Genomic DNA, 24,629 nt, shown 5'->3' on the forward strand with positions numbered 1-24,629 from the left:
ATGATTATTTTAAAATTTCATAGCACAAATACAGTTAAAGGCAGCAGGCAAAGAAATCTAACTGCTGTAACACTTTGACTTTCTGTATCTTCCAGAGCAGACAACTTCTGTGTCACCGGATTAATGCAGTTTCAGAGGAGAGAAAAGAACCAATTGTTTCACCAACTGCAATCCCACTGAATCCCTTTCAAGTCAGCACCTGGGCTCTGCTAAGTCATTCCTCCATCAGAAGCACCTTCTGCATCCCTAGATGCAGGCGGCCACACTACTCCATCGCAATATGCAAGAGAAGAGCCCAGGTTGTACAAACGGGTGGGATCATGCTATGAAATGGCATGCTTGCATCACATGGTAAGCTACAAAATGGTACACACAAATGTAAAAAAAGTGTCAGCTACAAAGCAAATACACACTACTTAGAGAACAAAATAACGGTACCTGCTATCAATGAAATTGTTTTAAAAAAAACCCTTCAGAACAGCTGGGCTGGTTATGTCAGAAAAAGAGAAACAGTAACACAAACACATGCTAAAGTAACAAAGAAGGGGGGAAAAGTGCAAATATATACCTGTTGGTGTGAAGGTAAAAGACGGGACTGAAAAATCAAAACAAAATACAAACTGGTTATTAAGCTGAAGAGAGAAAGGGAAACATACCACATTAGTATAAATCTAGCAGACAGCTGAACATAACACAAATGTATATAACTAACCCAGTAGTTCAGTCACATTGATAAAGAAATAAAATTAAATTTGCGATTGAGAAAGAAGCTTGTCTCTGCACATACTATTCTGAAAAAAATGCTTGATATTCTATTGTGCTCCTGAGGGGACCCGGCTGTGGTTTAGCCTTTTCAAATACCCCTCAGTTTGGTATTTTAAGTTTTTCTGAAAATCCTAGTGCAAACAATCCCCCCCACACTGTTAATCATTTTAGAATGCAGAATGACAAATTCCTTAACAAAGCCTTATCAAGGTCCTATTGAATCTTATCTGCAGTTCACTAAGTAAATGCTCATTACGCTGAACTAATAGGCACACTTACGTATTCAGTAAGGAAATAATAATCATATAAAGGAACAAAGAGAACTGCTGTTTTACTGTCTCTGAATCAAGAATGGGACCAACTCTTACTGTAATAAAGGCACTAAAATCTACTGTAGCAATTAGTTTTTGTTTTCATGGATGAGACTGTTAAACAGAATTATTATCCTTCTTCCTTAAGTAATCACATAAAAAAAGGTGAAAAATCTCCCTAGATGCAACATCTTTCTACCTTTCAACCCTTGGCTTTAAGAGGGAAAGGTTAACAACGGAACAATGACATTGCTTGACAATCTTCACTCTCACAGCTACTATAAATCCTCTTTGGATCAATAGGGTCTCTAATCCAAATACAGAGCGCTAGCATCTGCTCTTCCTATTAGCACATGCTCCCCCTCCTGTTGACAAGACAGCATAGTTTTTCTATCACTGATGGGCAGAAAAAGGCTAACATTGCCCTTTTTCATCTAATGACAGCAAAGAAAAATGTAAGAGAAACAATAAAATATTCACTAAAAGGAGCCTTGAGACAGTATTTGATCAGCGAACTTGGCACAGAAAGAAAAGGTTCTGGCTAAGAAATCAACTGCTTAATCTAATTTTTACAATAACTCTGATGTTTGGGGGGAGTCCAGAGTGTCTTGTTATAATTTAGGATATGCTGTAGTTTCCCCCCTCCCCCGCCTTTTAGCAAGCCAATTTATTTCCAGTGGTATGACACTAAGCAAAAAAAGGAAAAAATCTGAAAAAAATGCCCATTTCAGACTTCATTGGTAGCACAGCTCTTTATCTTGGGAATTCCATTGTATTTTCTTTGAGCTAGGCCTTTTCACACAGTCAAGTTTAATTTAGCTACATTCAAAAATATAGAACCATAGTAACACGTTTTCATTAAAATAGAAGGTGCATTTAAACCAGAGCTATTCAAAAGAGAATCAAGTGTCTCAAAATTAATTTGCAATCACAAGGACATAAAAAAAAAACCCTTTAACTACTGTCTCATTACTCTTCTGTGAGCTAAGTACTAAACCTAGTTTAGTTTCTTAAGGAACTGAGGAACAGATGAACAGAGGTTCAGCTAAATGAAATCTTTATCGCTACTACACGAAAGAACAACTTAATTCTCAGAGCTTCTATTAATAAACTCTTCTGAGTGTGTAAGAGTGCTAGCACAATATGTATGTGTGGGAGTAGTGAAGTATTTTAACAGATGTCAGGCCTGAAGCTAAATATAAAAATAAATAAATAAATGCAAGAGTGAAGAAAGTTTGGGCTTGCAGTGATGACTTGATGCACTGCAGAGCAGCAAACAACTCCGCAATGTTTATTTCACTAAAGATGGCTTTTTCTTGAAGAATACTTTGTAATGGAGATGCAGACCCTACTTTTCTGTATATTTTCGTTAAAATCCCCACTGAACTACACAAAAGATATTTTTACAGATACTGAAAAACACAGCTGTTTTGAACAATAGCTGATGTCATTAAAGCAACCATTTTTAAAGACAAATTGTATGCCTTTTGCTTAATCATAGGTACTGCTGAAAGCATAGCAATGTTAGTTTGATAGAACTGTAGAAAGGCAGCATGGCAGCATGCTATTAGTCAAACAAAACAGCGCAGGCCAATGCAGCAGCATGTTGGGGTCTGTCTTATCTCGGAAGCCCTAGCAGAACAAAACCAAAGGTGAAATTCAGCCCCAGTTTCTGTGGTTCCATCTCTGCTACAACCACGGTGCCAAGTCTTCCGCGAGCACTGGTACTTTAATAGCAGGGAGCACACCTAAACTCTGCAACACTCCAGAACTATTTCCATGTTTCCACTCACTCAGTTGCTATTTTTAGCACCGCTTCTTTTTCATAGCAACACACTGCTTCTGTTTAAAAACATTTGTGTTGTATTTGCCTGTCTTGCCCATCACACACTCATTCTTGAAGCGACTAGAGAACGTAATCTCATGACAACTTTCACACATTAAGATGTGTGCACGTTTTAAGTCTAGGTCTATTTTCTGATTGCTAAATATAAAAAATTCTCCCTCTATTCCTTCAAAAGCAGGATCTCCCATTTTCTGATTCATTCCAGAATTTACGGTTCTTATTCTACAAGTCCCTGTGGGGTACTGCTTTGAGATGTAAGGAACTGTAGCTTACTGAATTCAGCTTTCACTTTGGGGCTTAATCAAAAGATGATTGACTCAGAAGAAGTCAAGTTTTAATTCCAGAAGATCTTCCAGGTAGAGATTCTAGTTTTGTTTGTCACAGAGTATATTGTAAAGCACTGCGTGCCCACCGACAACCTGATATAAAGGGTATCGATAACATGAAAATGAAGAGTGCTTTAAGTTAGTCCCACTGCTGCCACTCTAACCAAATGCAGATGCAGGATGTGACAGCCCCAGAATCCAGTCCCCACGAAGGGTCTCACAACAGCATTTATGAAAGACTCTTGAAAAGTACTATTGACTGTTGTGCTGTCGCAAACAGCCACTTCGCCACATTGCCCCAGAACACAAGGAAATTCAAGTACACGCACCAAAAGCACTACTGTGATGTACACCACTGTTAGTATTCTTAGCAGCAAGCAAAGGACTGAACAGGAGGGACAATGAGCTACCATCCACTTGGTTCCTTTTCAGATGGTACACTGTCAGGTAGCAAGGCCACATTGGAAGCTCTCAGCCTAGTCTGGGTATTTTGCTAAAGACTTATACTTTAACGCCAGGTTTAACACATTATGTAAATATTGCTGCTTTCTGCATTGACTCCTAATCCACACCTCCTGAAAGTATTGCAGTTAATTTGGCAATTCCTGCATCGAGTTTTAGGCGGACAAGAGACTGCTGATAAAGTAAATAGCCAGCAAACAGGCACTGAGCAGGCAGCGGACTGAAATATATCATACGGCACCTTTTCTGATACCAGCGTAAGTACTAGTGAGCCCATTGCGCTTCTTCCTGTGCCGATACAACCAGATGCTGAAGACCATAAGGATAATCCAACAGGCTGCTCCAATTCCAGCAATAAAGGCAGGCTGCTTCACCACATCAGAAATCTGCTGGGCTAAACTGACTTGATCTTCTGAAGACACAGGGTTTCCATGAGAATCTGAAAAAAAAACCAAAACCCAAACATCCAAAATAGCCAATTAATTTGAGTGAGCAGCTGTAAAAGGCAGGATGAAAAGAAATGACATAACCATAGACCATTTTTTCAAGGTCAAATCTTTAAGAATGCTCTTCAAAATCTCTTTTTACAGGTTTAAATAGAAATGGTTTTCCATACAAGACAGATACCTCCAACTTCACTGACTTCTGTTTGTTTATGAAACCTGCTAAAATCAGGCCGCTAGGCAAATAAGTAGAAAGTTAGGCTCCTAAATGTCGAACCCAGATACTGCTATTTTTTAAATTTTATATTTATTTTAGCATAGCAACATCAGCTTCAGAAAATTATGCAGAATCTCAGCAACGAATACAGCAAGTGAAAGAAAGCTCAAGTATGAAACGTGCGTAGCCTGTTTGAGCTCTGCTAATGGGTAAAAGTCAGCTACCAAATCATCCACTCATAACTGAAAATCACAGAAAAATTACAAATTCACAGTACATTCAGATGAGGTTGGCATTGAAGGATATATTTAATTTAGCAGTTCCTGACAGATTACTTAAATCTTGTATTACACAGTCTAAAGTACTCTTTGCAGTCTTTCACTTTGACCTCAATTAAAACATACTGAATATTTAAAAGGTCGTAAAGATGTAAAAGTACAAAATAACCAATCCTGCCCTTTTAATGTGGATGAAAAAGCTAAAGGATAACTAAAAAATGAGTTGTGAATTGCTAAAAATAGTAAAGCAGTCTCATTATTACCCAAAAGTAGCCCTTTTCAAAAACAGTTTATCCGTAAACATCCCACATCAAAATAAAGAATGTGTAATTTTCCCCACACTTTTATTTTTTTCTTACTGGAATCATTAAGAATCAGTCTTTTCTGCTCTTTCTGTACTGAACTTTTGCAAGAACCTTCTAGGAACAGCAGTAAGAATATTCAGTTAGTGACCAATACTTCCTAACTCGAAGCAACTCAAAGACAAAATACTGCCTTCCTGATTTTTTCACCACTACAGTGAGTGCTTACTGGAAATTTCATTACTGCACACGGTGAGGGCAAGAATTCAAAACCTTTACTCAGAGCGGATATTGCTTTGCACATTCCATGGCTTAGTCTTTGAAATACCCGTTTTTACTCTTGTCTAAATCCAACAGTTACTTGCTTTTTACTATGGGTAGTGACATCAGATTGAGAATGCGAGATTAGCGTTTTAAGGAGAAAGGTGCTGTTATTAATTCTATTAATATAAACTACATGAAAAGTAAAAGCCTATTTACTTAAAAACCTGTACCTTTTCCCTACGAACTAACCAGTGCATAGATTTTAATTTTTATTTTTATGATGACCTGTCTTGCATTATTCCAAAGTAAGCCTAAATAAAATGTAAGAAACAGCAATACAAACAGGAGATGGAATCACAGGAAGTAACAAACATCCTCTCGAAAGGGATATCTTTTTGATTGGGAAATGGTTAAATTAGTAACAGCTTCTTTGAGTGAAGAATTCCAGATTTCAGTTTTTGTGACATTGATGTCAAATACCTATTTTGCCGAGGAATCACCACTGTCTTTGACTGCTACCGTATTAGAAATTTTATTTCATATTTCAGGTCCCTTTATCTTCTGTGATCCTAACCTCACTGCCTCATCTGAAAGTTCAGCAGGCAGACTCATTCTTTTCTTACTAATACACCCTTTGTGTCTGCTGGGTTTATAGATTTCATGCCTATTTGTGCAAGGTTAAGATGGGTTGCTTCAGATTTTATGGAGACAGTCAAGTGAAGTTCCACACAAGTGGCCAGATGGGCTTAAACGTATAAAGTATACTGTGACCAATGAATTAAATCTGTCACTCTCTATCTCATCTTTTGTCTCTTTGCAGCTGAGGCTATATTAAGATATGAAAACTTGCAGCATCAGTCTCTTTTCAGAATGAGCAAGCCCGCTATTTCTATATTTTTAAACAGATACGCTACCTTGTACATGTTAATGGAATAGAACAAAAGATTTCCAGAGAACTTATTGTCCTGAATAAATTTAAAAGACTGATAAAGATTTATTCTCTAATCCTTTAAATATATATATATTTAAAACAATAAATCCGGGGAGGGGGGGGAGGGGGCGGTAATAACAAACTCAAAAGCCAAATAAGAATGTTTTTTAAACATGTCAACAATTCAGCGATAGAAAGACAGTATTTTTGTATACACAGACATTTTGCATTGCTCAGTCAATGCGTGTCTGAAGATTGCAATACACTGAAAAATCTCTTTGAACATTTATTGTTCTAATGTTTAATTACGATTCATTTCAGGGTATTACTCTGTCAGCCGTTGCAAGCATAAGAACACTGCAATAATATATTTGCTTTTAAGAAACTAGGTTTATGGCATGTTGTACATGGGTGGACTGTTACAGCCATTACATTAAATTAGCTGGTATATATTTACATACATGGTGAAGAGAAAAATGCATATGTGTTCCTATATAGTCATATAAACAGCATCACAGAAAAGAAGATAGAAGGGCTTTCAAGAGGCCACATTTGACCCATGTCCTGCTCCTGTTGTAATTAAAAAATAGAAAGTAAGCCAAACATAAAGCAAAGGGAATGAAATCTAGTGAACCTTCCCATTCCAAGAATTTCCAGGAACGTTATCTTGGAAGGCTTTCTTTGAGAAGGTCATCTTCTCTCTCCATAATAGTTCTATCCTGAGATCCTGAATGATCAGTCAGGAAAAAACCTCTTTAACTTGAGAAAAGTACTTTTTCTTCATCCCAGGAAATTTCTGGAAGCTTTGACTGAGATATAAACAGTTCATAATCAACATTCCTGTTCCTGCTTGCACTCCTCGGGGAGACGTGCCAAAATAATAAGTGAACATAAACATTGTACGGCAAAGTGCATCTTACTGCCAGAGCAGCAGCCGCAGCATTTAATGTACTTGAAAATGCCTCAGAGTTGTTGGAGCAGGCTGATCCCCCAACTCCCTGAAACCAGCATATTATCACTGTGACTCATCCCTTCTTCTTCTTCTACCCCAAGATAAGAGCCTTCTTTTTAATCACAGATAATGTTGCTATGGCTACTGCTCACAAACTACCGGATTTGACTGTCTTGAAGCTCCAAGTTTCAAATTCCTATGAAAACTAATTAGGTTTTACATCAAGAAGAACTGGGACCTCTAATTCTCTAATGTTAAATATTCATATGATAATAAAAATAATGTAAAAACTAACATTTAACTTTCTAAATGTTAAATAAAAGACATATACAATTTAGACTGTAGATTCAAAATAGACAGGAAATTCCAGGTTCACAGGTGTGCAAGCAACCTTGACTTTGCCATATCCATGCACAACCTACAGAATAGTACTTTTCCATATGCCTGTCTCATTTAGTATACAAAATGTACAAACAGTAAGTAGGAAGATCTAAGTTTTGTTGACATTGCTAATTCTGCCAATTCAAAACCTGCAAAACACCTGGAATCTGCAACATAATGTCTGAGTGTTTCCTCAAATATATGTGCATGATGCAACATGGAAATTATACAGTAAAATATTACCACGTTAAGAATATACTGGTTTGTCTCCTTTGTTGTTATATACATTTCCAAAACTGGAATAATACCAGTTTTGCACTTCAATCTTACAACATACAGTCTGAGGAGACAGGACTAAACTAGCTTGGAAGGGTTTGCAGTAAAGGAAAACAAATATTACTTTCTTCAAGTTGTTTGCAGGCCACTAGACAAAAATATCAACAAAATCCCCTTACAACTATCATACGAGAAATACTTGAAGGGCTGACAGAATAATATGTCTGAAGGCATGCTGGCTAGTTCACAAACTGCATCCCCTAAATGAAGCAATTAGAACAATAGAGAGAGATTCAACAAGATTTTCTTGTGTTTTGTACACTTGAGACATCCACTGGTTGAATAATGTACTCAACATGTATAATAATTGTGCAGACATCTCCAAATAAATAACCACATACTACATATCCATACAAATTACAAGTTTCAGAGTAACATTAACTGCAGTTGTGGGCTTCTCAGAGCTGGTACCCTGAACAAAATACGTTGCAATATGTTCCAATTTCACTACTTATTTGCCAACAGGCATAGGTAATACTGCCAAGCTATGACAGCCAGTATCCCATCACTGTACAAAAGTTAGGCTAGAGTCAGCAAATAGTAATTTATTGTGGTAATTCTCACCTTTTTGTATGGAACCTTTTTGTAACCTGTGTCCTGAAGCTACACGTTGTGACAAGAAAAAAGGTTCTATCAAAATTCTATGATTTTTTTTTCTCCACAGTATTATGAGTATCAGGGGTCAGTACTGAGACCAGTGCCATTTAACATCTTCGTTGGAGACATGGACAGTGGGATAGAGTGCACCCTCAGCATGTTTGCCAACAACACCAAGCTGTATGGCACGGTCAACATGCTGGAGGGAAGGGATGCCATCCAGAGGGACCTGGACTGGCTTCAGAGGTGGGCCCATGTAAACTTCACGGAGCTCAACTATGCCAAGTGCAAGGTCCTGCACCTGGAACATGGCAATCTTGGGCACAAATACAGGTTGGGGGGAGAATGGCTGGAGAGCAGCCCTGAGGAGAAGGACTTAGGAGTGTTGGTGGATGAGAAGCTCAACGTAAGCCAGCAATGCGAGCTGGCTGCCCAGAAAGCCAACTGCATCCTGGGCTGCATCACAAAGAAATGTGGCCAGCAGGTCAAGGGAGGTGATTCTGCCCCTCTACTCCACTCTGGTGAGACCCCACCTGGAGTCCTGTGTCCAGCTCTGGAGGCCTCAGCATAAGGATATGAAAATGAGAGAAGTTGTGGATGCCCCATCCCTGGAAGTGTTCAAGGCCAGGCTGGATGGGGCTTTGAGCAACCTGCTCTAGTGGGAGGGTTCCCTGCGCAGGGCAGGGGGGGTTGGAACTAGAGGATCTTTAAGGTCCCTTCCAACTCTAACCATTCTATGATTCCATGAGCACAACATAGTGAGCTGTGACAAGCCCTTATGAAATACGAATATTTTTCCTTAACACAAAAGCTCTTGTTTTACGCAAAATATCAATTTAAAAAAAAAAAAGAAAACACAACAAAAAAATGGTTTTCCTGCCCTTGGAATTCTAGAGAAAGCTTTGAAAGGTCATTCAAAAACCAAGAGGAAAATTCAGAAGGCCCAAGGGGAGTGTTTTAAGATGACACATGATTTTTCAGTTGATCTCATGATTTTAAACACTGAAAGGTGATTTTTGAATAACAAGCAAGTATATTGTTGGCTTGTCCCCAGTGACACGGGAAGTCTGGGGTGCCACAGCTCAGCGAGCTGCTTCGTGTCAGCTGAGACATGGAAAATGAAAGAGCTTTGAGCTTACAATTTGTACCTGTCTTTGTAACAGGTTAAGTGCGTGCACAAGGTCAGTTATCACAGCTCAGCTGATGCACGGGACGGCGACTGCACGCCTCAGCTCCCAGAGAATCCAACGTCTCCTGTCCTCCCCTCTTGTTCTGGAAGGCCGCCTCTGAAAGATGAAGCTTCCTCCTGTCACACACCCGGCTGAAACTCTGCCCAGACATTTCTCACAGTCACAAACCCAGGAGCACCCTGCACAGCACACGGGCTCAAATAGGAGGTTGCTGTACAAGACAGGACGCTACACTGGGGAAAAAACCCTCTTCTTTGGATGCTCCGGAGCCAGCTACAATGTAGTCTCACATTTTGCAAGAAAAACACATTGTAAGGAGATAGATGTTTGATTTTAATGAAAAGTTCTTTAAAAAAGAGTAAGTGAATATCTAAATCACACAGTACATCCTGTTTCCATACATGGAATTCTGAATTAATTAAAAAAAAAAGTAAGGATTGTACTAATTCAGCTATCAGAAAAAGGTTTCCTGAAGGAATAGTTGGGATCAGTGACAGAACTGTAGAAACGTGAAGTTGTCAGTGGTGGCAAACACACAGCTCCTAGAGCAGATACATACAAGGAGTCAGGACTCTTTCAAACCTTCTAAAAGTAGCATCGTTACTCCTCTTTCCTCCCCCTCGCTGGCCTCTCTTCCCTCTCTCTGTAACCATGTAATTTATTGCTGGTGAAAAGTGCCAATTGATGACATCAACAAATTAATTTTCTTTCTTCAGAAGAGCTACCAGAAAACTCCAGTGTCTGCTCCACCCCCATGCTGGGAGCACATCCAAGAACTAAGAATGCGATTCCTCGCGGGGGCTGCAGGAGAAGTTGTATCTCAGGGTAGAGTCAGTTAAACTGCGGCCGTCCTTCTGCCTTGATGACTGTAGGTTGATCTGTGCTACTAAAGGGTACGCCTCTTAAATTTAAGTACTAATTTTCAGCAGCCTCCTACAGTTGCCAAAAGGACTGCAACACTGTCTAGGTATTTCTTTGTGCTGCTTCTAGTGGCATGGATCTCCAAAAGACTCCTGCCTCCAGGGCTTTGCCATGTAACAACCAAATTATGGGATTTTTGCTACACCGTATGTAGATTTGCTCATGCCACTTAATTAGAAGCAAGCAGCACAGACTATGAAAGGACCCCTAGGAAATATATGGATTCTACCAGACTTGAACATTTGAACACCCTCCAAGGTGTGTGATTGCTTCATGCTTTCTAATTTAGTGTCAGTAAAGGCCAGGAACCCAGAAGTGGGCAAAAATCTTACCCTGACGGAGTCTCGTTTGTTTCTTTTTCCATTTGCCCAAAACCCTGACGTGATTAAGTTCAATTAGAAAGTTCACCTTCATTTAGCATTTGGTTATCATCAGAGAAAAGGAAAAAAAAGAAGTGGTTATGAAGTCTTTAGCTTTGAACATCAAAGTTACCCCATTATTTTACACTCATGCACCTCACTAATTGAAAATTTTCAAAATCTAAGCCATAGAGAACAAACTTGACTTTGACCAGAAAGCTGGTTGTAGAAAGCTGTGAATGGAAGCTGGCTATAGGGAAAAACAATCCAACAAATAACTATGGGGTTTTGCACATGTTAATGAAGTATCATATAAGCTGTGTGTAGTTTTGTCATAAAATCTCTATTAATGTAACTGGGAATCATATGCTTGTGTAAGTTAAATAAGTTAAAGATGACCTTCATCCAAGGAATATCCAAGGAAATGTACATGTAATTTTCCTTAATATCCAAGGAAATGTACATGTAATTTTCCAGAGAATATAATACTTGTTCGGTCTTGTTTTCACATGCAGTAATTATAGATTTTTAAATATGAAAAGCTAAATAGGAATATCTACTAATGATACAGATATAGACAGGATATAAAGTCCAAAGCAGCATGTTGAGCTTGCTTTCACAATTACGTACTGTAATGATAAAGTATTTTGATACAGGCATACTGGTAAAGCAGCATATGAATATACCTAAGGCCACTTTAAATAACCTTCAGCTAACCACCAGCAAAGATGCTTTTCTCCCAGATAAATGCAGGAGCGATGCCCCTGATCTGCATTTATGAGACAGAGATTTTAGGTGTAAATGAAGTTAGGAGGTCAAGATTATTGTAAACCATCTGTGTACCTCTTTTTCCTGTAGTCGGGTTATTTACTAGCTTTCACACATAGTTGATATATATTGTGCCTAATTTTAGCATGGTTTTGGTTTTTTTGCTTCAATAAAGAAAGATAAAATCTGATCAAGACAAATTACACCCCTAAACTAAAAGTGAGCCAACACTGAGTGATTCATACTCCCCTACACATTTTATTACACCAGTCTTAAGTGTAAAAATTTACTTTGAAAAAAACTAATAACCAAAAAGCACTGCTGAATTGGGAGACTAAAGAAATCTGTGTTATTATAATCACATCTTTAGAATGTAGTTCTAAGGCAATTTTAAAACCAGAAATGCCAAATCCTGCTATTCCAGAGATCAAGTAACACTATATATTTCACTTGTCTTGAAAGTATTTCTGGTGCCATAAAGGACAAAAGAAAACAAACAAAAATCATCGAAACCAATAGGTAGGATTACCAGCAGGCTTACCTAATTGGATAAACTGGGGATCACTTTTCACTCCAGGTCCTGCCCCGGTACTTGCTGCCACTTCCACGCTATATCGAATACCAGGAACCAGGGAGGGGATGACTACAGAGAAGGTGGAACCATCTACCGTCTTGTTTATATGGTATCGACTTTCATTGCCAAGACACCAAACCTGCAGGGAAGTAAGCGTATGGTACATATAAATGTTCAAAATTCAAGACCAAAGGATGAGTAGAAAGAAGGATGACACATTGCTTTCCCTTGGATAAAGAAATTTAGTATGTGTCACTACTTTAACATCTGCAGTCACTAATTGCTGTCCTAGGCACTGTATGAATATTGAAAAGACACTTCTTGTTCCAAAGAGCAGCTCCAACTGTTGAAATTACTTGATGGGTTTACTGTAATTCACTTACAGTTCAACCAGTGACATCAGTGCTAATAAAACTAAAAGCATTAGTTACACAGAAGAAGTAAGGGAAGCCCTGTAAGCCAAGAATCGTTCACATAAACAACAAAGAGCATTCAGTTAAAAGAATTTGCAATTCTCTTCTTCAGGAATCATTCGTCAAGCAAGGCTTTCTTCACTCAAGTGCAAGAACAAGTCTTTCGTCACGTGACATCATGAGAGAATCGATGCCATGCTGGAATGGAAACGTTATCTTTTTTTTAAAAAAAAAGGGCAACAAGAGGCAAGGATTGAGTAACGTGTCATCTTCTATTGTGAGGCAACAGCACAATATCAGATCTCATTTTTTGGTTGAGATCAGAACATGGGTCTAACAACTTCAATTCATTGCTTTATAAATTACATCAGTGATATTAAATGACTGGGAGAAACAACATGATGAGGTATTTTTATCTCTTTAGGCCTGTACCATTGATACAGTGAATGCTGGTAAGAGTATGTCTGAATATCCCAAGAGTATCCCAGCTGCTATTAAAGGTGAAGCAGCAGCTAATCTAGATGTGCTAAAAACTGGTGAAGCTGCGTTGACTTCCTTCTTATTCCCCTTCCACAAATGTATTGTTCTACAATGAATATTTATCAGGACATTTAAATTAGTTAAATTCAATATGTTTTCTGTAAAGGAGCAAACTTGCCTGCAACAAGCACCACTTCTGAACCTGTGTTTATTATACCAAGGAGGGAATATTTTACTTTTGACATAGGGAGCTCCTAAAAGATTTAGTGTGAATCTCTCATGCAATTCAGGCTGGACACTCGAAAATTTATTTCACCTTCAGGACAACGTAAGACCCTTTTTCCTTCTCTGGATGTCAAGGACTGAAACAAGGCTAGTGGGACACTGTGAGGCTCTGAAATGCATTTTAAGCTCCTTTGAAATAGAATCCCAACACAGTCTATACATAGTTGCTGCTGCAGAGCAGGTCAGAGCACATGAAAAGAATCTCCTTTTTATATTCTGATACTGAGCAGAGACTGTTTCAGTCAGTAGTAGTAGTATAATTATTTTTAATATTAGTAATATTGCTCTTAAATCCTGAAGGATGGGCCATGAAAATGCTCTTATGTAAATAAGAACTCGATAAAGTAAGGAACAGAAGATTTAAATCTATGTTTTGACCTATATCATTTTTACAGAAATTGTTACTGCCATCTTGTACAATGGTGTATGTGCAAACAAAAACAATTTATTATGTACTTGTAACTATGCACTACTAATTAACAAAAATGTTTTGGTTTTAGGCACTCAAATACATGGCGAAATTCACAAACCCAGAATGTGAGGTTAAACATCAGGTTATTATATTGCCGTGCTATATTTGATTATATACTTAAATAGACAACTGAAAACAAACTTTTAGAATGTTATGAAAGAAGGAGGAATTCACACTATATAGACACATAATTGAAGAAAGAATGTTTAACAAGGTAATTTCTAACTTCATGCCAGGGAAGAAGGAATGATTCCTGCTGTGATTTGAATTTCTGCCTTTTTGCGTGTGCTACTGACACTTCTTCAATTAAGATGGTATCCTCCTTGCTATTTATTTTACCTTTTAATTAAAGCAGGTACGCTCTTGCCTTAGATCTGAGCTGCTGAGAAAAAAAAAGAATTCCCCCATATATGCGTACATTTTTTCTTGGAGAAAACATAGGACACAATAAAACAAAGAGGAAAGAAAAACATTTTCCTAGATTTGTGTTTGTTTTTTTCTTCTTATTAGTTCTTAATCTTAAATCACTGGTTCTGTATTTATTTAGTTTTTAGACAAAAATATTAATTTCATATAGAAACTTAAATAGGAATTACATATATATTCATTGTGTCTGTTTTCTGTTCATTGTGTAAAGCACAAAGGAAAAGAATGGCATCCACACAATAAAAGTAGATGTGAAATGTGCCAGTGTGCCATCTAGTGCTACACTACAAGATGCTTGCTTCTACACCTGGTAGCCTATTACCTCTGAATGCTAAGAGGCATGTTAGGTATTATATCCACTTGGAAATGTGAATTTCCTGACGTTTATTGCTTTGTCCTTACAACCTTAACATTCCTCCGATGCAGTTTCTTGATGGAAATAATTCCATCTCTTCAGCTCAAAGTCTGTCTTTAAATAAAGTAACTTTGCAAGTATTTTGTTCCCAATTACATTATATATCTGAAACTAAGCTGTAAACTGAGTTTTTTACCAGTTGAGCAGGTTCTGAAAGGCATGTTATTATTCTAAATTGACCATGAAGCTTAGTGATCTCTTCCCTTTCCCATTTCTACTGATAAAAAAAAATAATAGCAGAATGAGTTCTGATGGGTAGGAATATATGTCTATAACACAGTGTTTTAACCTGAAAAACAGCCAAGGCGTTCTCATTTAAGAAATTTTCTCAATAATGTGCGTTTGCAGGAGACTGAAACCAAAGACCCTGCCTCTCCGAGGCTATAAATCTTACTTGATATCCGCAACTGGAAAAATAAGCTTCATTTACTTTGCTATGTAAATTATCACAAAACAATTTGAACTAAAAATAAATACAGCGTATGCTGCTAAATGAACATAAAATAATAAATATTTTATAATGCACTTCAATTTGTTAAAAATTAAATAGCACAAAGAGAACTGTGTTTGTGTGAAAGAAAAGAAAAAATTCTATACACTAAATACATTTATTATTATACAACCACATTCTTTACTTGAAAGTTTTCCATTTAACTACCCAGTTATGCATAATTTCCTCAGATCTTAACACTGTTAATTATTATTCCTGAGCTTTTCAAGTCATTAAGCCTGTTTATATTTACTACCTTGACCAATGTCTTTGAGTCACAAAACAGTTCACAAACAGGTATGGCTCTCTCTCTACTTGTGCGTGCATTTCTCAAGTTATAATGAAGGCAAGAAGGTAGTTGTTTTAATTAAGGGCGTTGACCCTTTGCTTTGATTTATGGAGGCCGTTTTAATTGCCTTCTACCATCTAGACGCAACTACTAAACATGGAGTTTGAGTCAAAGTGATCTTGTCTCATTTGCTTTAACAAACCAGTAGATGGTGCCAAGCATCCACGAACAACCCAACCTCTCCCTGCTCCGCCCGGGACCAAGGCATGCCAGCAGTACCTTATATTCTTGAACCATCCCGTTCTGGTTGTCCTCGGGGGGTGGCTGCCAAGTGACCACAATTGCCGTCCCGTTCCCATCGTTCTTGGTTACTGAAACACTCTGAGGTGGAGCACTGGGAGCTGTTTGTTTGGAAAGAAAGATTGAACAGTTAAGTTCGTCACACACAAAAGTGAGGTTTTCTAAGAGGAAGATGGTTTCTGGGCTACACAAATGCATTCCTTTATGCCCCATCCTTCATTGAGGGCAATTCTTGCCCACAAGACAAAATGATACAGAAGGACAGGGATGCGAACCTGTAACCAAGCTTCTGAGTTCTGCTGCAGTCTTGCCATGCAGGACAGGAAGAGTCACACTCCTCACCAGACTCTCCAAAGTCAGACACCCATTACCTGAATGTCACAGTCCTGACCACTGATTTCCTCATTGGTTTCAAACCATCTCCCCCAGGATCAACAGTTTTGAAAAATAAAGTCTATAAACTGACCCCAAAACTGCTAGATCTCAGTTCCTCTACTGTGTAAATAAAAGTGAGTTATACAAAAATTATTGAAATCAGGACAGAATGTGTTAACATTAACACATTTATAATAACAATTTATGTTTTGCATTTTAAATAGTCTTTCTTAAAACTGGATGCTTAGCGTGAATGCAGTTAAGCACACCTCTTGAACCAGTCGCAGCAATAAACCAGAGCTACACGGCATTTATACTGGCGAGGCAAGAGAGAAGGGGAAAGGTTGTACATCCCAACAGAGGCACTGAAATCCCTGTTCAGAGGCACTGGCCATCTTGCATACTCATTATGCCTGAGCAGCAACAAAAGGAAGACTTCATGCACCTTCTCTTTTTAGCACGCGTCTGAGATGGAAATACATAATTTAGTTCACTCTATCTGTTGCCCTCATTCATCTTTTCATTTTGTCTTACTGATTGATCCAGATATAAAAGCCTTCTAAAAACGTGGTTTCCATTCCCTCAGCCATAGAGCGCTTTGATGATTTCTGTGGTGTCTGCTATCTACTCAAGATAGTGATTAGCAAGTGCTTGAATCTGACAGAAGTCACTTGTGACCAGACCATGAACTCAGCAGGGAGGAGTGCACACTGCCGTGAAGATAAAAAGCGCATTTCCCATTGTGTGTTGGAGGGGATCTATGCACATCCCTCTCTCTCTGGCTCTTGCGCGTGGTTCTGAATATTTACTTCTGTGTCACCAAACAATTCACGTAATGATCAGCCCAACACAGCCTCCTCTGCCGCAGACTGCTGTTCTCAAACAGCACGCACTTCAAACAAAATCAAATAATGAACATATCAGAGGAAAGCAGGCCAGACTACTACTTCAAAAAGGAAAGATGAAGACAGTCTGGCTCCTACTTGCCTTCTTCCAGGGTCTTTGCAAATTTCACTTCACTATCTGCTCCCTGAAACTCATTAAAAAAAGGGCGGGCCTTGATTTCGTAGTTTACACCTTTCTTCAGCTCGGGAATGATAACGCTGTTTTTGGTTGGAGTCCTCACTTCAAAGATTAACCATTCCGACTCTCCATAGGATGCTGGCGTAGGCCGGTACAGAATTTTATATCCTTGAATATACTGGGATTGCTGGTCCACCTGGCAAGACAGCAGAACACATGACACATCCTTTAACAAGTATAACCCAGGAATGATGTATGCGACACTATGCACGGTCCTTGGCCTATCTGTTCATTTTATTAAAAGTAAACAACACTGCCAAAGTAGATAAAGGCTCCTTGCATTACAGCAAATTACCGGCCTGATTCACAAGTGCATTAATCTGTTTGATGCTGTGGAACTGTGCTGGTTTCTGTGGATTTATGAAGGCATTAAAGGGGGATAACGGAGTTGTATAATATGCTCCAGCTCCACAAAATTAACAGCCTTTGCATGTGCTGAACGATGGAGCTCAGCACAGGCCAGATTTCTGCCTACCTGGATCTGCCCCACAGGGCAGGGGGGACATGGGGAAAGGGGGGAGGGCGGGGAGAGGGGATCTACAGCTCCACAACTCCGGGTGATGAACACCGAGATCAAAGAGACAGCCTGCCAGCTCTCCTGAGGTGTGGAAACCTCCCCACATCCATGAAATGAGCACTGCTTCCTGCCTGCTTCCTCCTGGAGAAAGCGAATGGGAAGGGCAGATGGCTGGCACTATCTCCATCACTGTGGCTAGGCTGGGCTCTGTCAGAAGGTAGGTTTGTCCACGCACCTCCTCTACATCCACCCACTCAGCAGGAGGCTCCTCTGCTGGAGGGAAAGGGCTGTTTTGAGAGGGCTCGGAAGAGGCTCATAAAACTCTCTATGGTAACACAGATGAAACTCGGGAAAGCAGATCAAAATGATACTCAGTGATCCTGAATACTTTTTAGACCGAGGTCATTATATATCACATGTATGAAGAAAGAGATCTTAATATAAATGAGGGTGGGACTCAGTGTGTTTGACTATAGCTAAAACAGAAAGCTGTCTTATAGAAGAGATCTCTTGTGGAGCATTCACTATCTTTTAATTACTGGTTTCAATTTCTGATGAATAAGAAAGTCCAATAACAACAACAACAAAATTTTAGAAGTGCATCAGATTTTCCCTGCCTTCAAAAGTCTCATACAGTGATATAATAAAACTGTTTGCTTGCAATTTTACTCCAAAAGCAACACTCTTCATTTTTGATAATCACATAAAGAATGCGTGTGTTAGCTGAAACTGAGGTAATGCTTATTTTTGAAATTGCAGAAAAGCCACAGGCCACCCAAGAGACTGATAAAAACGCCTGTCTGGAAAAGGTTGTTCTGTAAGTAAAGGTCAAACAAAATCGTGCCAGGAACCTTAAAGATGTTTTAACGTTCTTAGTTAAAATAGGAGATTGCCTGCCGCAGGTGGCCGTACTGCAGGTGACAGCGTAATTACCATGCAACACAGCAGGTATTATTTGTTCTCTTGCAGCACCGAAGAGCCCTGATCATGGACCAGGACTCCATCGGGCTAGGGCTCTTCTACAAAGTCAAACTGCCCTTTGTTCCTGTTCAAAATGTTCTGCCATGGCATGGCAGGGGCTACACCCCGTGCTCTCCTACACTGTCCCTGCCAATATATTGACACTTTCAGATGGAAGTCCTAAAAAGACCTTAAAGCTCACTCTTTTTGGATTTATTCCTGCACCCAGTACAATTATCCCGTATTTTTTCTTCATTCTGCATTCTATTTTAAAACTGCTGTTCTTTGAATTACATTTTCTTATGTCATTGCTTGGTACTTGCAGTTTCCCGTACTGTTCTTTCTCTTAATTTCTACCTCTGGATTGCCAAATGTCTCCCACAGCAAGCCATTTTACAGAATCACAGAATCTTCTAGGTTGGAAGGGACCTTAAAGATCATCTTGTCCAACCGTCAACCTGACTGACAAAAACAGACACCCACACAACAAACAAGAAGCATCACCATCACTAAACCATACCTCCCAGCACTATATCAACCCGTCTTTTGAACACCTCCAGGGATGGTGCCTCAACCACCTCCCTGGGCAGCCCATTCCAGTGTCTGATAACCCTTTCAGTGAAAAATTTTTTCCTAATATCCAGCCTGAGCCTCCCCTGGCGTAACTTGAGGCCATTTCCTCTTGTCCTGTTGCCTGTGACTTGGGAGAAGAGACCGACCCCCAGCTCTCTACACCCTCCTTTCAGGTAGTTGTAGAGAGCAATAAGGTCTCCCCTCAGTCTCCTCTTCTCCAGGCTAAACAGCCCCAGCTCCCTCAGCCTCTCCTCATAAGACTTGTGCTCCAGCCCCCTCACCAGCTTTGTTGCCCTTCTCTTGCCCTGCTCCAGCACCTCAATGTCTTTTTTTATGGTAGGGGGCCCAAAACTGGACACAGTACTCGAGGTGGGGCCTCACCAGTGCCCAGTACAGGACTACATTTCTAATCCTTTCTTTCACTGAGGCCTCAGCCTTGTAAGCCTACTTGAATCTTTTTCACCTAAGTTCCCACTGCCTGTGCTTCAGGACTCCTGTAGTACTGTTTCCTCACTCTCTCATTTCCCCTGCTATATCCTCCATGCAGCCAACCCCCTGCTTCCTCCCGCCACAGCAACGCCAACATCTGAAAACCATTTGCCCTTCTCATCTCTTCTCCCTGCACTGTGCATACTCACAGCACCCTGGGAAAGAATAGGTTCAGATGAGGCTATGCAGGTTTGGGTGTGTTTCTCAGTGGGTATGTAGGACAGAGGGAACGCTTTCAAACAGAATTATGCAGTATTTCTCTCCACCGGTAAGTGACAGACAGGGAAATGCCCATGTTATCTCATTAGGGGACTGACACACTTCCTACTGAAAGCAGTGCAAAAGCTTCAAATGATAAGACTCAAGAAGGCTTTGATCAGTCCTTTAGCTTCCAGAGCAGGACTCCAGAACTCTCACCATATTACAAACAGCACTCTCTACGGAGACACAAAACGGTGAAAACGGGACAAAATTTAATGAAGTAGGAAAGCAAAGCCCAAGTAACATTCATTCCAGAGAAAAACATTTGCAGGCATACAAACTACACAGCTTCTTAAAGTGTGACTCCACTGCAGTCAAACAGTACAATTCAGCAGTATCTATAACCACCTCCACGATACAGATTAATACTTACAGTCCAATGAACTTCAATTGAGGAGGAAGAAAGGATAGTAGGGTTGTGCAGATGTAGGACCACATCACCTAGTTCTCTCTGGACCTGCTTGTGATCCACACCTTGACTTGTTGGTGGAACATCTGTAATAATTTAAGATTCTATTCTCACAAGTATACATGATTGTTAAAATAAAAATATATAAATACAAATGAACACATCATAAAGTATACGATGCTATCACCAATAAAGTTTACCCTAAGTACTTCCAAATTCTGTAAGAAAAAACTACATGAAATATTTTTCTGATCAAATCACCAATGCTTAGGTAGTACCAAATCAATGCACTGCATTTTCTTCGACAAACAGGAGGGAAATGCTGCATAAAGAGAAAATCCACACTCAGGGATGTCTTTGGTAAATGATTATAGCAGCATCTCTTTATTCTTTCCTGCTGGGAGGAGAAAACATTCTATTATCCTTTGCAAATTTCAAAAGACCAGGAAACCTGTAAAGAATGGCAAAAGCAGAAGCTGTATCTTCAAATAAATTCATGTGCAAAGTTACTGTTTTTAATTACAAAATAAATGTAACAGCTGAAGAAAAGGAAAACGAATCATGGGGCTGTAGCTTCTCTGATGGCAAGTGGCTGGGGTTGTACATGGGGCTGTAGCTTCTCTGATGGCAAGTGACTTCTGTAAACAGGAGGCAGAGCACAGCTGAGTGCTGTCTGGCTCTTCTCTGACATTTGGTCTATCTTATAGCTAAAAATTGTTCATACGCATGAAGGGACAAATTCCTCTCAAAATACGCAATGGTACAACAGAAATACATATTTTCTGCATGCAGAGCCCTTGAAAAGCATGTTTAACTGAAATGGAATGACTGTCAGACATGTATAAAACTTACAGAGCAATCACACTAATAGGGTGTCTAAAATACACACGCACTATGGACAGCAGAGTAACGTAGTTTCTGCATTGATTTCATAGATCTGTCTTTGATCACTTTATTTTAAACAAATATCATGCTGACTATGGCGAAAAATCACAGACTGGGAAATTCATGGAAAGTTTTTAAATTAATCTAATTTCAGATACAGAATAATGCACTAGATAAACTTTGCTCCGGCCTACTACTTCCCTGCCTGATCTCCTCTGGTGACAAAGCAAGATCAGGAACTCTTCAAGGGTTCTATTCTCTGAAGACCTTGGAAATTTCCATACTTGTCTGCTTAAAAGAAGTGCCAAAGTACACAGAAATTGAATTTATATTTATGTACCACTACAACTCCTGTAATAAGTCATTGTTGGTGTGTAGACTATCTTGAAAGCTGAAATTTGGATGGCGCAGTTGGTCCTGATATAGAAGACACTTACAAAATGCAAACGCAACAGCTGTAAAGCATGCTTTTTGCATGGTGATCATATTCCCAGTTTACCACCGTTTTGGTCTTCTCTAAATAAAAAAAACAACCCCCAACATTGTAACACTGCATTAGGACAAGGCATGAAGACAACTTTATTTCCAGAAATATAGTTCCCATTTGGGAATACAAAGCCTATGGCCCTTTGAACTTTTATCATACAGTTTCCTCAACATATTTACAAGAAGATGGCACTTCTTCAAAGTTAAAGAAGCAAACTGAGGTTAGCGTGCAGTCAGTGGGAGACAAATCTGGATTCTTAGCAAGGAACACTGATAAAAACAAAACCAAAAAACCTCCACTGAGTCACTGCTGTACCCACATGTAGTATGTTCTGAGGAACAGTCCATTTATCAGAGTATTTCCCTCCCCTCAAAGTATGAAAGCATTAAAGATAGAAGCTTCTGTTTGGAGAGTTGCCTAGATATCACTCTGCATAGAATGTAACAGGAAAGTCAGTGGAATAATTAGTTCTATCTCTTGTTAGTCATAAAAGATGAGTCATCAACAATATGAATCAAACTATTAATAGGCTCAGCCACTTGCACATCTGGGCTGTACAATACATGTGTTTTCTTGTTCCAGCTCCAAGTTTCCAAGACAGGGACTGCCAGTGAGAACACCTAAGCATGTTGTTGTTGAAGTTGGTAAAGTGCAAAGATGAAGGTAGGTTAGGTTCCTGGTCTGGACATGCATTTAGGACAAGACTATACTACCTTTTCCCAGAAAAAAGTGAACTGGGAAATCTTTGAACTTACTTATCTAGACCACAAGTTACACAAAACTGAAAGAATATTGGAAGAAGAGTGGAACTGCTGTAAAGAACTTGACACTTGATTACATTTCTTACTATTAATGACAATTTTATCTACCTATTGATTGTTATTTTCACTCAGTCTTTCTGTGGTTCTCAGGTCTTCAGCTCTACTAGATGCCCAGAGGACAGCAAAGTTTTCCATGCCATTATAAACTATTCAGTTCTGTTGAGCAAACAGAACACTGCCTCATTCGCTGTTTATCAGAGTCAGGTCAGTGATCAGTTCACTTGGGACATTCACTGCCCTCATCTCATCTCCAGGACTGAAACTACGCTGCATGAAAAATGGACTCGTGCAGAACATTGCAGCCTGCCTCTACACATATTGCCTTATTCCCAGGAATACAGAAATCTCTCCTTGGTAACAGATTTAGGAACCCATGAAATCCCTATTTTCCATGTGGCTGTAACTCTGCTGTCTAAATATGTATCTATTGAAATTGTCACCCATCAGGAGAAATGCACAATAACAAAGGACAGCAATGTGAAATTGTTCCCTCCTCAGGGCAGATGAGAAAGAATTGCTTTTAGAGCAACTTCAGAAAAAATGAGAAGTCATCAAAGGAAAATGCTTTGTTTCTTGTACGGAACTTCCTTTCAAAAACAAACATGTACTTACTTATGCAAAGAAAGAAACATAAAACACTTAATAAGACAATGGGCCAATTTCTCCAGTGAGTAGGAAAAGCAGAAAAAGAAAGATGATCTCTCACATTTACTTTGAAAAATATTTTGTCCAGTTTTTCTCCAGAATCTAAGTATTTCCACTAGAAAAATGCAGGCTGCCAAGTTGCTATGTCCTGTAGACCACCATAAGTGTCATTTAATTTCTACAGGGGACACAAAGTTATTTTAAATTTTACATAGCTGGTTTTAGTCTATAGTTGGACTCTAGCCATAGCTGGAGTCAGTGGATGACTCCATCATCCACTACTACTCAGCCTTTTCTTCCACTTGGCTATCTGTAATCATGGTCTCTCATCTGTACTATTTTACTTTCTATAGTTTTACTATTGAAATGCTTTTAATAGCTTGCCAAAACCTCCTCTTGACTGGCCCATGACGCCTGATTCCTTCATATTCTAAACTTTTCTCTTCCCTAATGCAGCAGAAACCAACCTAGATTATGTGCTGTTTCTCTCTCTGTCTCAGTCTTAAGCCTCATTTGATTCACTGGACATAATAATAACATTTCCATGGAATTGGAGGATTTGCGTGATAACATAAAAAAATCTGAGATTACTTCTGTTGCTAACAAGAGCTATTCTGCAAGATGTAACTATCTTTGAATAAGAGATACTAGGGTTCCCTTAGGCAATGCAATATGCTGTCTAAGCAGCTTTCAGAGTCTATGTTATAGAGAAATGCAAGTTTATATAGACTGAATTTTGCTATCTAGTATATATCATAGTCAGGATAGGCAGACAGTCAAAAGCTACCAGAATCCCTGCATCTGGTATTGCTCAGTCAACTTGTGACAGACACTGGGGACACTTAAAATGTTCAGTATCAAATGCTTACCTTGAGTTTTCACTGGATCAGATATTTGGCTTGGGTCACTTAGTCCATATGCATTAGCTGCCCTCACAAGGAACAGATAAATTGCATTAGGTTTTAGCCCTTTAACTGCAAAACTCTCTGTTTTCACATTTTCAGCTACAGTTTGCCAGCTGCTACCAGATGCATGGCTAAGGATAGAACACACACAATAGCAGGTTAGCACGTGCTTCTTTAACAACGTATTACATATAAGTGTTAAGTACAGCCAGATCACATGAGATTTACATACCTGAAGGCCTCAATTATGTAAGAGGTTGGCGTTGCACCTGAATTCAAATTAGGTTGCCATGACAATGTGACTGTATTTCTGCTGACATCTGTAACCTCGGGTTTTGATGGAGCACTAGGAATCAAGTTTGGGTCGGTGGGTCTTGGTGGCTGCACCGGGACGCCAAACTCTGACAAAGGAGAGAGAAATGCTGA

General features: G+C 39.3%; 1 protein-coding gene across 5 annotated transcripts in view; it reads right to left on the reverse strand.

The window, feature by feature from the left end:
• ROBO1 (roundabout guidance receptor 1) overlaps window positions 1–24,629 on the reverse strand; it is a 736,202-nt gene that overhangs the window by 32,931 nt on the left and 678,642 nt on the right. For 4 of the 5 annotated variants that reach the window (XM_014947370.1, XM_014947372.1, XM_014947369.1 and 1 more), the window contains 8 exons: window positions 24,436–24,604; window positions 24,168–24,334; window positions 20,425–20,546; window positions 17,156–17,387; window positions 15,773–15,894; window positions 12,191–12,362; window positions 3,952–4,149; window positions 569–595 (listed from right to left, as the gene is read on the reverse strand). In XM_014947370.1, coding sequence (XP_014802856.1) covers window positions 569–595; window positions 3,952–4,149; window positions 12,191–12,362; window positions 15,773–15,894; window positions 17,156–17,387; window positions 20,425–20,546; window positions 24,168–24,334; window positions 24,436–24,604 — 1,209 coding nt within the window. The remainder of the gene's footprint in view (window positions 1–568; window positions 596–3,951; window positions 4,150–12,190; window positions 12,363–15,772; window positions 15,895–17,155; window positions 17,388–20,424; window positions 20,547–24,167; window positions 24,335–24,435; window positions 24,605–24,629) is intronic. The other variant, XM_014947371.1, reaches the window with a different exon arrangement.

The sequence above is a fragment of the Calidris pugnax genome, unplaced genomic scaffold (genome assembly GCF_001431845.1).
Source record: "Calidris pugnax isolate Ruff unplaced genomic scaffold, ASM143184v1 scaffold95, whole genome shotgun sequence".
NCBI lineage: Eukaryota > Metazoa > Chordata > Aves > Charadriiformes > Scolopacidae > Calidris > Calidris pugnax.